Here is a 16,209-nt window from a genome sequence, read left to right as displayed (position 1 = left end):
TGGAAGGCTGAATCAACCTTGAGCCAGTAAGAATTGAGCTGCTAAATTATGATGATGATGATAACTTACTCTGCTGTTTTGCGTGTATACTGAGAACTTTTGCATCGGAGACAAATTCCTTGTGTATCTAATCACACTTGGCCAAATAAAGTATTCAATTCAATAAAGGGCATTCCAAGATTGTAAAATTGCCCTTGTTTCAGCAGCAATAGCTATCACTGCAATAAGGTGACAAGGGTTATCAGGATGTAAGCAGCTACCAGAAAGGACAAGGGCATGGTGAGCAACAGCAAGCTTGCTTAAAAACTTGCACTGAGCTCAGCTTGGAGCTCAGCAGGAACTCTGCTTGAAGATAACCACTAGCCAAGTAACCTGGAAACAGTTGGGCCTCACATTAATATTTTAAAAGCCAGAAAAGATTACTGTAACTAAACCAAAGGTCAAGGGTGTGGTTATCTGATCTAGCTGGCTAATTGTAATTGAGATAGTAACATTAGTCCTATCCAGAATAAACTGTACTAATACAGGAGAGTGGGAGGGAAAGGGCTTAAAGGTCTGCATTGGGGAAACCCTGAAAGCTATATAAAAATTTCAAAAAGTCTTCACTTAAAGCATTTGTATGATTTCAGACATTCTCAGACTGGCTTCATTCCCAAAACATTCCCAAAAGGAGATTGGGGTTTACAAATTTATATTGCACTTCAGTGGGAGACTGCCTGATGGTTGCCACAGAGGCAAAATCTCAGCCTCCTTGTTTCCGATCATCACACTCTGACACCAAATTGTAGAGAAAAACAGTTCATTTAGATTGGAGGCCAGTTTCATTGAAGCACCAATTGGTTTACTACAGTTCAGTACAGAGGCAAAAGATAAACCCAGTGTGGAAGCAAACCTTCCCACTATATTCATATATGTGGGATTGGACACAGGAGCAAGGCTTTTGATTAGAATTTCAGTGTTTCTCAACCCTGTCAACTATTAAGATGTATTGACTTCAACTCCCAGAATTCCCCAGCTAGCATGCATCCACACATTTTAAAGAGCTTGAGAAACACTGAAATAAATGCAGCACATCCTGTGTTTAGGGTTAGGGTTGAGATCAGTGAAGTAGTTAGGGTAGAATTATGAAGTAAAAGGGAAGTGTTACTAAGACAATGGCACTTCTGACAAAACAAAAGGGCAGTGTTCTAGGAACATACATTTCTTTCTAAAGTGTTAACTTTTATCTTATCCTGTCCTTGTTTCCCAGAGCCTAGATTCATCTCCCAGTATATGTCCTTGGCTTATCAGCATTTCTGGACCTACTAAATGTTACATGCATGGTAGTTTAAAAGGCCACAGTGACAGAGAAGGACACGCTAGGGAGAAAGTGAAGGAAGAATCACATGAAACTATTCCCTATTTGCACCTAACCATGGTATAAGCATGCTCTGGTAAAATCTGCCGTATTTGCTTACCATTATTTCATTTCATCCAAACTATATTCCCCTTTTAAATGTCAACATGCAATAATTGTAGGGTGTTCAAAATTTTATGGGTTGCCAGGTTGAAACTGAAGCTTTCACTGACTTTTCCAGGCTGATGCAGGCTTCTCTAGCCCAGTCAGTCTCATTTCATGATGTTCTGCTGCTGTCCCATTAAGGAGATGAGGACAGGGGCACATGAAGCATACTGTACAAGAAAACTGCTTGCCAGGAGTTGAAATAGTGAAACAGATTGTACACTGCAGTAGTGAAATGCTGTTACAAGCTGAAATAGCATTAACTCTGAAACAATGGGATCAGCCCCTGCTTTTGGCCAGAGCAGGGAGGAATCTGGAAGTTAGCATTTGTTATTTATCTAAGAGAAAAAGAGGAGAAAGAAGCAAGTTGCTTTCCTTCTTCCAGTATATTTTTTATTTTATTTAACTCCGACCATGACAACAGTAGAAAGAGGAGCACAGGAAAACATCTGGAGATCTGCCCGCATTCCTTTTACACCACAGCAGAAACTGGCAAATGTTTCCCAGGGGTTGGCAATGTGCCCAGTGAGGGGCAGCAAAGCTAGAAGAATCAACTACTGTCACCACTTAATCAGTCCCCACCGCGGGTCACAGCAAAAAGTAAGAGGCAAAATAGGAATACGCTAGGAAGACAGCATGTTTAATGCCAGCCGCACTTCGCAGCAAGTGAGATGTTGCTCGCATTGGAATTCCTCAGTGGAGAAAGCCCCATAAATCAACTGGTTGCTGCTCAGAAGTACAGTACGGGCGAGACAGGTTAATAAACGTACCTATACAAAGCGCTCCAATTAGTATAGAAAATTATGGGCGCGAAAGACCGCACCCCAGGAGGCGCTTTCATTATTCCTCCTCCGCTCATTTTCTGCCCTTGCCGCAGAAAGAGTCAAGGTGACCCCATCCCGGCCGTTGAAGTCGCCTTTTTCCCCGCCCTTTTCACGCAGAGCTAACTCCATTGCCGCATCTCATCCCTGCGGTGCTCGCCGCCTATTGGTCATTCTTCGATAGCCCCGCGTGAGCCGATGTGAAGACTTGCCTCCTCATCTGCATAGCCCGAACAACGTGCCGCTTTGAGCGCCTGGACGGAAGAGACTACACTTCCCAGGGTTCTAGTCGACGACCACGCCGCGGTTTAGAGCCGCGGGGTCTCCCGGGAAACGTAGTTGCTGTTAATCTCTTCCGAACGCTGCTGAGTTGTGGCGCTGCCTGAGCCGCGAGGGGGGAGAGCGCGCCGCGGCCGTTGTTGGTAGCGGGCTGGGGTGTTTCTTGCGCAGCTCTGATGGCTGGCTTTTTGATCCTGCCCTTGCTGCTGAATTGCCTGTGGTGGAGCGGCTGCGGGGCAGTGTGGAGGTGGGGGATGAGGCTAGCATCAACCTTCCATAACCGACGTTGTGTTCTAAGAAACGTGACTCTGCTCTACAACAAATAAAACACGGAACATGTTAAAAGTATTTTTCTAGTCAAAATTGCAATGTGCATTGAAAGACTGGTACTCGGTTCGGATTAACTCCTCCCATTTTTTTTTTTAAAAAATAAAGACTGCTTTCACTCCAACTAGAAAATTATATTGTCCCGGTGTGGTGAATAAAAAGCCTGGAGAATTTCCATTTTTTCTTATCACAGGAGGAAAAGGCTCTCTCTTCACACACCACTTTTTCTTTAAACATGGCATCCATGCCTTCTTTGAAGTTTTGGAAACCATGTTTTCCTTTGACCCAAAGCTTTTGATGTGCAAAAAATAGCCTTTCAGGGACTTCAAACAAACAAATCAAACCCCCAGTGGAAAAGGAAATGTAACATATTGTAAGGATATCTGGTTGTATCTTTTGTTGCTTTATTACATATCACATGTATAATTTGTTTCTGTGCAGTATTTAAAAACTTGGCAGCCCCTTCATAAAGGCTTTCTGTGTTGCCTAAAGTACTTCCCACCTACAGTCAACACCCAGATCTGGAGGAGAAAAAGACCACTACTACAAATTACTATTTTCCACAGTGTAAAAAGCAGGATCCAAAAATAATTTGATCAAAGAACTGGCTTAGAAAGAATGGAATACCACTTTCTTCAGTATTAATGGATAGATTTGTCTTTTTTTAATTTAAGAAAATTAGGCAGCCAAATAATGAATAAGAATAATTCATAACTAACCATTATATAAATGACAGCAAGATGCAAGTATTAGCAGTTATTGAATAACTTTTTGTAAAATTTTACTTCCAGGTATAGAACAAACACTGGAAAATATTTGATGTTTTCTACAAGAACTGTTGTAAGTGCTTATTGTCAAAATCCATATAAAATATATATGATAAGTAGTTCTACCTGGGTTGCCTCGTTAAAACATATATTTTTGTGTGAAGAGTTCAAATAAACTGTATTGCATTATGTATGTAGTATTTGAAATTTTCTAAACTATTTTGCCATCTTTCATTGAACTATATTTACAGTGTAATACAACATATACATAATTTGGATTCAGATTCCAATTTTATATTTGCACAAACTGGCTGTTTGGGGGATAACTGCTATAGTATCAGTTACAGAACACCAAACTGTTATTCATTTGCAGCTTACTGTACTGATATATGAGAGTATATTAATATTTTTATATATTTTTTCTGGAATATATCCATCAAGTTGTCAGTTTAATAGTGTTTTGGCTAAACCTTCATTTCACAATTTAGAGACCAGGGTATAAATAGAATTTGTGACCTGTTTTAATGTTACCTCATTACAATACTGTGGACAGTGAATCCTTTTGGACTGGCTGCAAGATTTGGGACGGTAGCACAATGTTTGGTTTTCTTTCACAGTTGGTTAATAGAGAGCGAGAGATCCAGCCCATAGCCACTCTGTTGAGGGATGCCATACGGCTTGGTACTCTTATCTGCCTCTTTTTAACATCTACATGAAGCCGCCGGGTGAGATCATTTGACACTATTGGATAAGATATCATCACTATGTTTGTTGAATATTCTAATGAGGAGGGAAACCAAGGAGCGAAGGTTTCCCTCCAGTCCGTCTTTCCAGTAGGAAAAGAGTAAGTTTAAAATGATTGGTCCACCTGTTGTCGGGATGTTTGAATAGCTGTCATTGGTTGTCCAACAGCCCTCTTTAAAAGGGAGAGCTGCCGCAAGACAATTCACTTGCTTTTACCAATCTTCTAATAAAAGAGCTGTAGTCACTATCCGGTGTGTCATGTCTTTTCAATCGGCCCCAACATAACAATGTTGATGATACTCAGCTTTACATCTCTATTCCCCCATGATTCAAGTGATGCTGTGACTGCCCAGTCACAGTGCCTAAAAGTTGTAGGGGCCCAGATGGGAGACAGCAGGCTTCAACTGAACCCTGGTAATATGGAGTGGACTGTAGATTCATGAAGCCTCAGGATCTGGAGGTTTACCATTTTTAGTTCTGGATGGGGTGACACTATCCCAGACAGACCTGGTGTGCAACTTGCGGGTTCGCCTAGACTTGTGACTCCTGCTCAAAAAGCAGGTGGCAGTTGTGTCTCGGAGAACCTTTTGGCAACTTTGTATTGTGTGTGAGTTGCGCCTGTTCCTGAACAGAGAAGCCGCCGCCACCTCTCCACTCTAAAACCATCATTTTTTTAGTTTTAATCTCCTGTAATTTTAATCTGTTTTAATATTTTATCATTGTTTTTACTTTCATATGTTGTTATGTTGTAAGCTGCAAGATGAGAAGCATATAGATTTGATGAACAATAAATTTAAAACTGGAAGTTTTGCTATATGTTTGAACACCAACCAAAGTCTGTAGAATTGGAATTTGTAACTCTTTCTGTTCAGAATTCACATGTGGTAGAGTCCAGAGTTCTATTGGATTTAAAGGAGTATGTAAATAGAAATGCATAAATCTGAATTATTGTTTGGATCTTTATATTTTTATATCAATTATATGTTTTACTGGACATTATGTTCTTTTTTTCTTAGATATATTTAGAATATGAAGGAACTACATTTTTAGAATGGGATGTTCCATCATTTTGTATAGTTGAGGATAAAAGGTAAGTATTGTATTTTCCCAAAGAAAATAAGACGGGTCTTATTTTGTTTTAACCCCTGAAAAAATGGCTAGGGTTTCTTTTTTGGGGTGTCTTAATTCCCCCCCCCCAATGTACCAGTAGGAGGTGGGGGATGAGTGACCCCTTGCATCAGCTTCCCGAAGGGTCAAGCAGGCCATTCCATTGTCCACTAAGCAGCTGCTTCATGGGTGCCACTTAGGCCACTGCCTCCAGCAAGCGTGGCCGCTTTTGCAGCCGCAAATGCAGCAGGAGGCCCAGCAACACGCCCCACGTGTCGCTGGGCCTCCTTATTGCTTGCAGTTCAGACAGCACGAGGTGAGGAGACAAGGCCGAAGGGGGGAAAGGGGGAGGAACTTGCCCCACACACCCAACACGCCCTTACCTAATGGTCACAGCTACCATCCATGTGTAACAGCCTTGAGACAGCTGCTCCAGCAACCCTAGCCACCGTGCCCTGTTAATGGTGGCCGCAAAAAGAGCGGTAGGCCCAGCAAGACGCCTTATGACAGCTACCATTTCTTTTTTAAAACATCTAATAACAAAGCAGCTCCAAGAAAAAGGTATGAGATTGATATGAGTTACCCTACCTTTTGTAATAAACAAATTAGATGATTGTGTGCTTTAACTAATTGTGTAAATCAGCATGCAAATCAGGGCATTGGAGCCTTTCTTCCCTAAAGAAGCACATTTTTCTTTTCTTTTTGAGATAAGTGAGAGCATTCCCCAATATTTTCCATTAATTTTCCCACTATTTCCAGACAATAATGGCAAATATACTTGGATATATTTAAAACAGTGGGTGATTATATTAGGAAAAAGTGCTCTAATCTAGTTTGTTTTTTGCAGTTATCCAGGGCAAATGGTTTTTTAAAATATGGTTTGTCAAGTAAACATAACACAATCCATTTAAACCATAATGTAAAAGAAACAATAGTTAGTTCACATGACATATTAAGCTGAAAAACCAGGTATTATATTAACATAATGAATGAAGTTCTATATGTATGTTTTGTACTGCATTTCCACAAAATTGCAGAATGCTATAAAACAGCCTTACTTTTAGGACTCTGCAATTTCATTACTTACAATATTGGAATTTAGCAAACTATCAGGAAAATCTTATAAGTAATTATGTGTTATTCACTTAATTATGATTCCCTCTCTTGCTTTAGGGCACCATCAACAAAACTGTTGTGTCCAGTTCCTGGCTTTCATAAGATTCAACCACTACTTTCAGTTCCAGTAAGTTCTCAATTATTTCAAAATACTATGAACGCATATATGACTATATAACTGTGTTGTGTTTTTGTGATGAAGCTAAAGGCTCTGAAATTGAAGAAATCAGAAGCACAGGTAGAGTTATATTTATTTATTATTATGGCTGACAAAGAGAGAGAGTCTTGAATGTCTTACTAAAATATCTCTGCTTTATTGAGAGAAAGCAGGCAGCAATAGGTTATGAATGTCACCATTATAGTGCTAGAGAATTGGCAGATTCATGCTTCAAAAGAAGGAGAGGACAACTTCACAGCTTTATTATTTGAGGTTGAATTTTTTTTTTTACTGAAGAAGTAGAATTAGTAGTGGAGGATAGGCATCTTTTTGGAAACAACAATAACAATAGTTCTATCTGAGGCGTGAACTGCAATATTTCCACTTTTAGCACAGGAAAACAGAAGGGACGGGAAAAAAAACCTCATTAGTTATGACAGTGTTTTTGAGAAGAATGATAATCTAGTTTTAAAGTTATTGAAGAAAATTAAAATTGGAAATAAATATTTTATAAACTGAAAAGTATTTATCCAGTGAAAGAGTTTCAATAAGGTTTACCATCTTTCTTTTTTTTCTTAAGTTACAGGATTTACTAATAATTTCAAATTGTCAGTTCCTATCTGCAATGAATAAATTTTGCTTGTTCAGAATATATAAAACTTGTTCCTTTAGAGTCATTATATTAAAACTTTTCACAAAATACCTATGGAATTCACTACAATTGCCTTAATGTCGAAGGTTGCTGGAATCAATCTGAGAAACACTTCTATATATCACCTAGAAATGTACTTTGAGTATTCAAATTCCTCTGACAATATCACAGAGTGTATAATGCAAGCAAACAAGGGACACGGCTGTTTGTTCTAGTTTGCACTCTGACACAGGAAACTCAAGCATACACCTCATGGGTTCTAATGATACTTTGGCAGATGTCCTCAGTTATAATCATGCCACAACTGGAACTTAAAGGTGGTAATTATCAAGGTCTTTCCAAAAAAAATGTCTTACCTAACCAGCAAAGTACAAAATGTAATTGTCATGTTAATGCTCCTTCATCTATCTTAGCTTAAATGTACCCCTTATATTTACCTCTGTTAAAAATTCATGGAGCTGCAATTTCTTCAAAACATTGTTGCCTTCTCAGAACTTTTTTTTTAAAAATTTTCTTGGTTTTTAAAACAAACATAGACAAACAAAACATAAAAACATCAAGTCATCTTCCATATATGTACATACAGTGTGCTGGTTGGTTTACAAATTGTTTTGTGCTTCCATTTCATGGTCTTCAATTATAATTACATTGTATATAATCTCGTATTTTCAATCAAATATTGAATACATTGATATCATTATTAATCAATCATTTGACTATACTTTTATTCATTCATGTTTTCCAAAATGATCATATTTTACTTAATTTTATAACAATTCATATTATCATCCCAGATCTATCCTAGAATCATTTTGTAGATATAATAAGAAAACAAAATACATTTTTATATATTTATTATTTTCTAAAAGTCTACATATTTCATTACTATATTTTATTGTCTAACCATTGATAGAATAGATCCCAAATTTTATAAAATTGTTTATCATCTTGTTCTCTAATTTCAAATGTCAATCTACTCATTTCAGCACATTCCAATATTTTCTTAATGATCTCCTCCTGTGATGGTATGTTCTCATTTTTCCAGTTTTTAGCAAATACAATCCTAGCCGCTGTTAATACATTTACAATCAGGCATTTCAAGTCTTTACTATATGTTTCAGGTAAAATTCCCAATAAAAATATCTCTGGTTTCAAATCTATATGTTTCTTTGTCATTTTTTCCAACCACGTGTGGATTTTAGTCCAGTATTTTTTAGCATCTGCACAAATCCACCACATATGGTAATATGAGCCAGGTGTCTGATGACATTTCCAACATTTTTCGGATTTATTCTTGAACATTCTTGCTATTCTTGTCGGGGGGAAATGCCACCTGTAAAACATCTTATACAAATTTTCTTTATATGCTGTTGACATTGTCATTTTATAATTTTGAGACCACAATTTTTGCCATTTCTCTAGATCAATCCCATATCCAAAATTCTTCCCCCAAGCAATCATAGTTTCTTTAACTTGTTCTTCTTCTAATTTAATTCCTAATAAATATCCATACAATTTTTTAATCACCTTTTCATCAGTACCTGTCAAAATCTTATCTAAGTCAGTCAGTTTATCATAGAAACCTTCCGTTTTAGAATCTTTATCATACCTTGAATGTATTTGCGCATATGAAAAGCAATTCATCTTTATACCTTGTTCCTCTAGTTTTTGTATAGATTTAAGTTCACCCTTTTCATTCAATATTTCACCATATCTAACTGTTTGTTCCCTTTTGTATATTATAGGATAAGAAAATGCTTCAATAGTCGATAGCCAGACTGGAATTTTCAAATAACATTGTCTTTTAATCTTCTCCCAATTTAGCCACAGAAACTCCTGTATATAATGTCTTCTAAAGTACCCCCGTGTTTTAATTCCTTTATACCATAAAAAAGCATGCCACCCCAACAACAGATCATGTCCTTCTAATGTCAACAATCTAGTATTTCTTAATGTTATCCATTCCTTAACCCACATCAAATTTGTAGCTTGGTAATACAACTCCCAATTAGGCAAACCAAATCCTCCTCTTATTCTAGCATCTTGCAAAAGTTTTAACTTTATTCTCGCTTTCTTACCTTGCCATATATATTTCAACACAATTTTATTTAAATCTTCAAAGTAGTCTTTTCCAAGCCTAATTGGAATTGTTTGAAACAAATATAAAATTCTGGGTAATATATTCATCTTGATTGTTGATATTCTCCCTATTAATGACAGTTGTAAATTTTCCCATTTCGCCAAATCTAGTGCTATCAGCTGTTTAAGTTTAATATAATTATTCTCTTTTAGTGTACTGCATCTTGCTGTCAAGTATATCCCCAAGGACTTGATCTTATTCATGACCTGAATTTTCAATAGGTCTGCCAATTCTTCCTTTTGTCTTGATAGCATATTCTTTGTCAAGATCTTTGTGTTGTCTTTATTTATTTTCAAACCAGCCACCTTTCCATATGTCTCTATCTTTTCTATCAGTTTTGATGCTGTATCTAGTGGGTCTTCTAAGATAAAAACCAGATCATCTGCAAATGCTTGCAACTTAAATTCTTCCTTTTTAATATTCATCCCTTTTATATTCTTTTCATCTCTAATATTTCTGTTTAGGACTTCCAAAGTTAACACAAACAGCAGAGGTGATAGTGGGCACCCTTGTCTTGTTCCTTTTCTTATATCAATAGATTCTGTCAGTTCTTCCTCTATCATTACCTTTGCTGTCTGTTTATGATATATAGGTTCTATTGCTTGAATAAATGTTCTAGCAAAGCCCATCTGTTCCAGCAGTAATAACATGAATCGCCAATTCACATTGTCAAATGCCTTCTGTGCATCTAGAAATATCAGAGTCATTTGTTTTTCAGAATGTGCCTCGTAGTATTCCAAAGTGTCCAAGATTACTCTCATATTGTCTTTAATTTGTCTCTTTGGCAGAAATCCATTTTGATCAGGATGGATATAATTATTTAAATATTTTTTAAGTCTTTCTGCCAATATTGAAGCAAAGATTTTATAATCTGCGTTTAGTAGGGAAATAGGTCTATTGTTCTTAATTTGTAATGGATCAGTCTCCTCTTTTGGAACAAATGTAATATAAGCTTCTGACCATGATTTAGGTATCTTCTTCTTTAACATAACTTCATTCATAACTTCTAACAATGGAAAGTTCAATGATTCTTGTAATGTTTTGTAAAATTCTGTCGGAAGTCCATCTGGGCCTGGTGCCTTTCCATTATTTTGCTTCTTAAGTGCTTCAGTTAACTCCATCATCGTTATATTGCTTTCTAACATTGTTTCAATCTCTTTAGGTATCTGGGGTAAATTAGCATTCTTTAAATACTGTTTAACTCTTTCCTCATCAATATTCTCTTGTGTGTATAGTTTCCCATAATAGTCTCGAATGATTTCCTTCTTCTCTTTACTACCATAGCAAACTTGGCCTTGGTCATCTATTAATTGCAATATTTTCCTTGATTCTTTCTCCTTTCTCAATTTATATGCTAACCATCTACCTGGTTTATTTGCATCTTCAAAATAGTTCTGTTTAGCACCTCTAATTTTTTGTGCTAATTCTTCTTTTTCTATTAGACCCATTTTATGTTTGGTTATATCCATTTTTAACTTAATGTCCTTTTTCTGTGGCATTTTCTGTAGCTCTTTTTCAAGTCCTTTATACTCATCTTCTAATGCCTTAGAGGCTAATCTTTTCATGGTATTCCTTTTCCTTGTATAGTCTGTTATCAAGCCTCTGGCATATGCCTTCATTGTATCCCATACATTCTGGATTGATGTATCTTCTTTTTTGTTTTCTCCAAAGAAAAGGGCCAATTCTTTCTCCATCCACTGTGTGAAGACTTTTTCCTTTAAAATAGTATTATTTAACGTTCATCTAGATCTTCTTCTTTGTCCTTTCCATTTAATTGTCATTGGATTGTGATCTGCCCAAGTACTTGTTTCAATATTTATTCTTAAATATTAGTTAACAATTCTGTTGATATCCATATCATATCTATTCTGGACCATGATAAGTGTCTATTTGAATAGAAGGTGTATTGTTTAGTTTTAGCATTTCTTTCTCTCCATGTATCTTTTAAATTTATTTCATTTACCATTTTAAAAAAGGATTTAGGAGAGTCTATTTTGTTTTATTGTTGTCTGTGCTGTATGGTCCAGTTTATTGTCTACAATTCCATTAAAATCTCCCATCATAACTATATTAACATAGTCCAGTTCAAATATTTTCATGTGTATTTTTTGTAGAATTCAACTTGATTGTCATTTGGGGCATAGATTGCAATCAGGAGTCCATTATTTCCACCATTAATATTCTTCCATCGTCATCAGTATGAATCAATTTCGCTGGAATGATCTCTTTAATATATAAAACCACTCCTCTTTTCTTACATTGTGTCAAGGAAGTAAATATTTTCCCTAATTTTGGCTGTATCAACAATTGCTCATATTGTTTTTTAATATGTACTTCTTGTAGGCAGATTATATCAACTTTTAATTTCTCTAATTTATGAAAGGTTTTCCTTCTTTTGACGGCTGAGTTAAGTCCATTTATATTAATTGTAATCAATTTTTTCTCTTCCATGGTTATATTTTGTAGTTAGGTTTAACGGCTCTCGTGGATCTTGGTTCACGTTGTTCTTTGGCTTCCTCCTTTCCACCTATTGCACCCTCTTCATTTTCAGTCATCATTTAGGAGTACTCTTGGAATTCAATTAGTTAAATTTCTTTTTCTGCCTCTTCCTCCCCTCTGAAAAATTCTGTGTAAAATGATTCAGCTTTCTCAATTGAGTCAATTCTATATCTCTGTTCTTGCCATGTGAACATTAAACCTTCTGGAATCAGCCATCTATAATTCACCTCTTTTTGAAGTAACAATCGGGCCAAGAATTGGTATTCTCTTCTCATCTCTCTCACTCTTCTGGGTACTTGTTTCAAGACCACAATCTCCTTATCTTTATATTTCAATGTTTTCTCTCTTGCCACTTGCAATATTTGTGTTTTGATGGCTTTCTTTGTAAATCTGATGTGAACTTCTCTTGGTAAGCTATTTCTCATCGCATATCTTGTGAAAATTCGATAAACCTCATCTATTCCATCCATCATCTTCTCTTGAGTTATTTCCAAAGCTTCAGCTAATATTTCTATCATTACCTCAGCTAGATTTTGTCCTTTTTCTTCCTCTATGTTTTGGAATCTAAGATAAAATTCTGATCTGTCCATCTCCCATCTCAGCATACCACATTTATCTTGTTCAACCACAGTTAATCTGTTATCAATGTCTCCAATCTTCTTGTCTCTTTGTTTATCTTCTTCAATTTTTTGGAGTCTCTCATCATACTTCATCATCATTTGTTGAATGTTCTCCACTTTTTTCATCGGTTTTCCCTATTCTTTGTTCAATGTTCTCTGTGCCTTCTCAGAACTTTTCACAAGTCAAACTCCTCTCAGCTACAGCCACCTCCTAATACTGTTCTCCCATAAGTTTGTTTGGCTCGATGGAACTTTTTGGCCTCTTTCCCTTGGATCAATTTCTTGCCATATCCTCTTTGGTGGTTTCCTCTGAGAAGCAAGAGTAGCAACTACATTAACTGCAAGAGTGGCAGGACAGAATATTGGAAGCCAACAAAAAGGGCAGTCACCAGAAACAATTGTACCCTACCTTAAAACTTACATTAGTCACCCCTTGTAATACTTAGGACAATTACAGTTATGTGTAGAATGAGATATCAGTTCAGGGAAGATGAAAGCTACAAAATTCTTCCCGGTTTTGGGACAAAATAGTCATATGAGAAGAAGGCAAAAAGTGTTGTTAACCAGCTCAGTTGTCCTCTTCCATACTGCCCTATCCTGTAATCAAAGCCTTCCTGAAGGAAATCTAGACTTATTGGGGAAGCACCTTTATCATGGGAATTTTCAGCAATTTGCACCACAGATTTTTTGTTACAGTGCTTAGTTTCAGAATAATATTCCCAAGAATAATTTTTACCCGTCGATTTTTGGGTTACTGCAGCTTTTTTCTAAATTACAATTGCAGCTCCCTCTATAGATTTAAAAAAAACCTCCATAACTTGTTGGATTTATTTATTTCTCTTGTTTATGGAACAACCTAAAGAATAAAGTTGCTTATTCCATCTGTTCCAAAAGATGGGAAGTACATATTGAGGGGTGTGATGGGGGGGTATATGAGAGAGGGAGGAGAAACTATAGTTTAAACTTATTCTACTAATTAGAAATGGTTTCAGGGTGTTTTTTTTAACCTTTTGGAATTGGAATTGGAGGAGTAAGGAGAAACAGATGGGGTTGAGGTTAGAAATAGCTAGTTGGCTGGAAGGAATTGGTCATATTTGGGGAAGACAATACAGGGAGGTTGAAGAGAACTAGGAAGCTGAAAAGGATTAGCAGGGATTGGAGAGGGCATTCCAAGAGCTAACATAACCCCTCTCCTAGAAAATTGAAATATCCTAGGAAATATTAAAAAGGCGGAATATTTCCCCTAAAAAGAATACAAACTCAGAGGCAGAAACTCAGCCCCCTCCCCCCTTGCTAATGGGCCATTAAGGCCTAGGCCAGAGTATTCTACATAATAAAGGCCTCTGAGAAACAGGTGAAGCCATGTGGTACAGACACATACAGATACAGATAATCAGAGTTGGAAGGGACCTTGTAGGTCATCTAGTCCAACCCCCCACCCAAGTGGGAGACCCTACACCATTTCTGACAAATGGCAGTCCAATCTCTTCTTGAAAGTCTCAAGTGATGGCGCTCCCACGACTTCCAAAGGCAAGCTGTTCCATTGGTTGATTGTTCTCACTGTCATAAAGTTTCTCCTTGTTTCCAGGTTAAATCTCTCCTTGTTCAGTTTCCATCCATTATTCCTTGTCTGGCCTACAGGAGCTTTAGAAAATAGCTTGACCCCTTCCTCCCTGTGGCAGCCCCTCAAATATTGGAAGACCGCTATCATGTCTCCCCTGGTCCTTCTCTTTACTAGACTAGCCAAGCCCAGTTCCTGCAACCGTTCATTGTGTGTTTTAGCCTCCAGTCCCCTAATCATCCTGGTTGCTCTTCTCTGTACTTATTCTAGAGTCTCAACATCTTTTTTTATAATGTGGTGACCAAAACTGGATGCAGTACTCTAGGTGTGGTCTTACTAAGGCTTTATAGAGTGGTATTAGTACTTTCTTTGATCTTGACTGTATCCCTCTGTTAATACAATTTAGGATTGTGTTAGCTTTTTTGGCGGCGGCTGAATACTGCTGGCTCATATTTAGCTGGTTGTCCACTAAGACTCCAAGATCCCTCTCACAGTTACTGCTATTGAGCCTGGTTTCACCCAGTCTATATGTGTACTTTTGGTTTTTCTTGCCTAAGTGTAGGACTTTACTTTTCTCTATATTGAATTTCATTTTATTAGATATGGCCCAATATTCTAGTCTGTCACGATCCATTTGGATCTTGAGCCTATCTTCTTGGGTGTTAGCTATTCCTGCCAGCTTAGTATCATCTGCAAATTTGGTAAGTTCCCCTTCTATTCCCTCATCTAAGTCGTTAATGAAGATATTGAAGAGTACTGAGCCTAAGATGGAACCTTGTGGCACCCCACTGCTTACTTCCCTCCATGTAGCCTTAGACCCATTAAGGACTACTGTTGAGTACGGTTTGCCAGCCAGTTGCGAATCCATCTAGTGGTGGTGCTATCTATTCCACTTTTTTCTACCTTACTAAGAAGTAGGGGGGAGGGGGGGGGGAGGGGGAAAAAAAAAAGAGAGGGGGGAGAAAAAAGAGAGGGAAAGGGGGGGGGGGGGGAGCGCGGGGAGGAACACCCCGACGGGGGAGGGGGGGGGGGGAAGGGGGGGGGGGGGGGGGGGGGGGGGGGGGGGGGGGGGGGGGGGGGGGGGGGGGGGGGGGGGGGGGGGGGGGGGGGGGGGGGGGGGGGGGGGGGGGGGGGGGGTTATTGTTTTTTTTTGTGGGGTGTGTTTGGGTAAATTTATTTTTTTGGAGAGGGAGTTTTTATGAAATTTTTTTTTTTTTTTTTTTTTTTTTTGTAGTTGGGTTTTTTTTTTCTATTTTTTTTTATATTTAAATAATTTTTTTTTTTTTTTTTTTGGGAAATTGGGGGTTTGGGTTTTTATTTGGGTGATTTTTAATTGAATATATAGGGGGGGTTGTGGTCTACTTTATTGAATGCCTTGATGAAATGTAAATATATTATGTAAACAGTATTTTGCTGGTGTACTAATTTAGTCACTGTGTTGAAGAATGAAATAAGATTGGTTTGGCATGATCTGTTTTTAACAAACCTGTGCTGACTGCTAGTTATTACTTTACTTGTTTCTAGATGTTGGCAGATCTGTTTTTTTATTATCTTTTCCAGTATCTTCGCAGGTATTGATGTTAGGCTGATTGGTCTATAGTTTCCTGGGTCTGTTTTTTCCCCCTTTTTTGAAGATGGGAACCACATCAGCTCTTTTCCAGTCCTCTGGTAGTTCCCTGGTGCTCCAGGATTTTTGAAAGATATGGTGCAGTGGTTCTGAGATGACCTCTGCCAGCTCCTTTAAAACTCTGGGATGTAATCCATCAGGCCCCGGTGATTTGTTTTCATCAAGATCAGACAGGTGTTCTCTTACTATTTTTTTGCTTATTTTAACTTTTATTTCTGGTCTGTCTTTTACAGTTATGTTTTTGGTGGGTTGAGCTATAGTTTCTTTTTGTGTGAAGACAGAGGCAAAGAA

General features: G+C 37.6%; 1 protein-coding gene across 1 annotated transcript in view; it reads left to right on the top strand.

Annotated features, from left to right (window-relative positions):
- The first annotated feature begins 1,915 nt into the window (after positions 1–1,915).
- Positions 1,916–16,209, top strand: part of CATSPERE (catsper channel auxiliary subunit epsilon) — a 134,577-nt gene continuing 120,283 nt past the window's right edge. Inside the window, exons 1-4 of the mRNA XM_087963436.1 lie at positions 1,916–2,010; positions 3,720–3,768; positions 5,456–5,529; positions 6,720–6,789. Coding sequence (XP_087819562.1) covers positions 1,916–2,010; positions 3,720–3,768; positions 5,456–5,529; positions 6,720–6,789 — 288 coding nt within the window. The remainder of the gene's footprint in view (positions 2,011–3,719; positions 3,769–5,455; positions 5,530–6,719; positions 6,790–16,209) is intronic.

The sequence above is a fragment of the Notechis scutatus genome, chromosome 1 (assembly GCF_049901735.1).
Source record: "Notechis scutatus isolate UNSWTSFEM ecotype Mainland chromosome 1, rNotScu1.2, whole genome shotgun sequence".
NCBI classification, from domain to species: domain Eukaryota; kingdom Metazoa; phylum Chordata; class Lepidosauria; order Squamata; family Elapidae; genus Notechis; species Notechis scutatus.
Note: the sequence above shows the minus strand (reverse complement) of the source record. Positions and strands in the feature narration are given on the sequence as shown.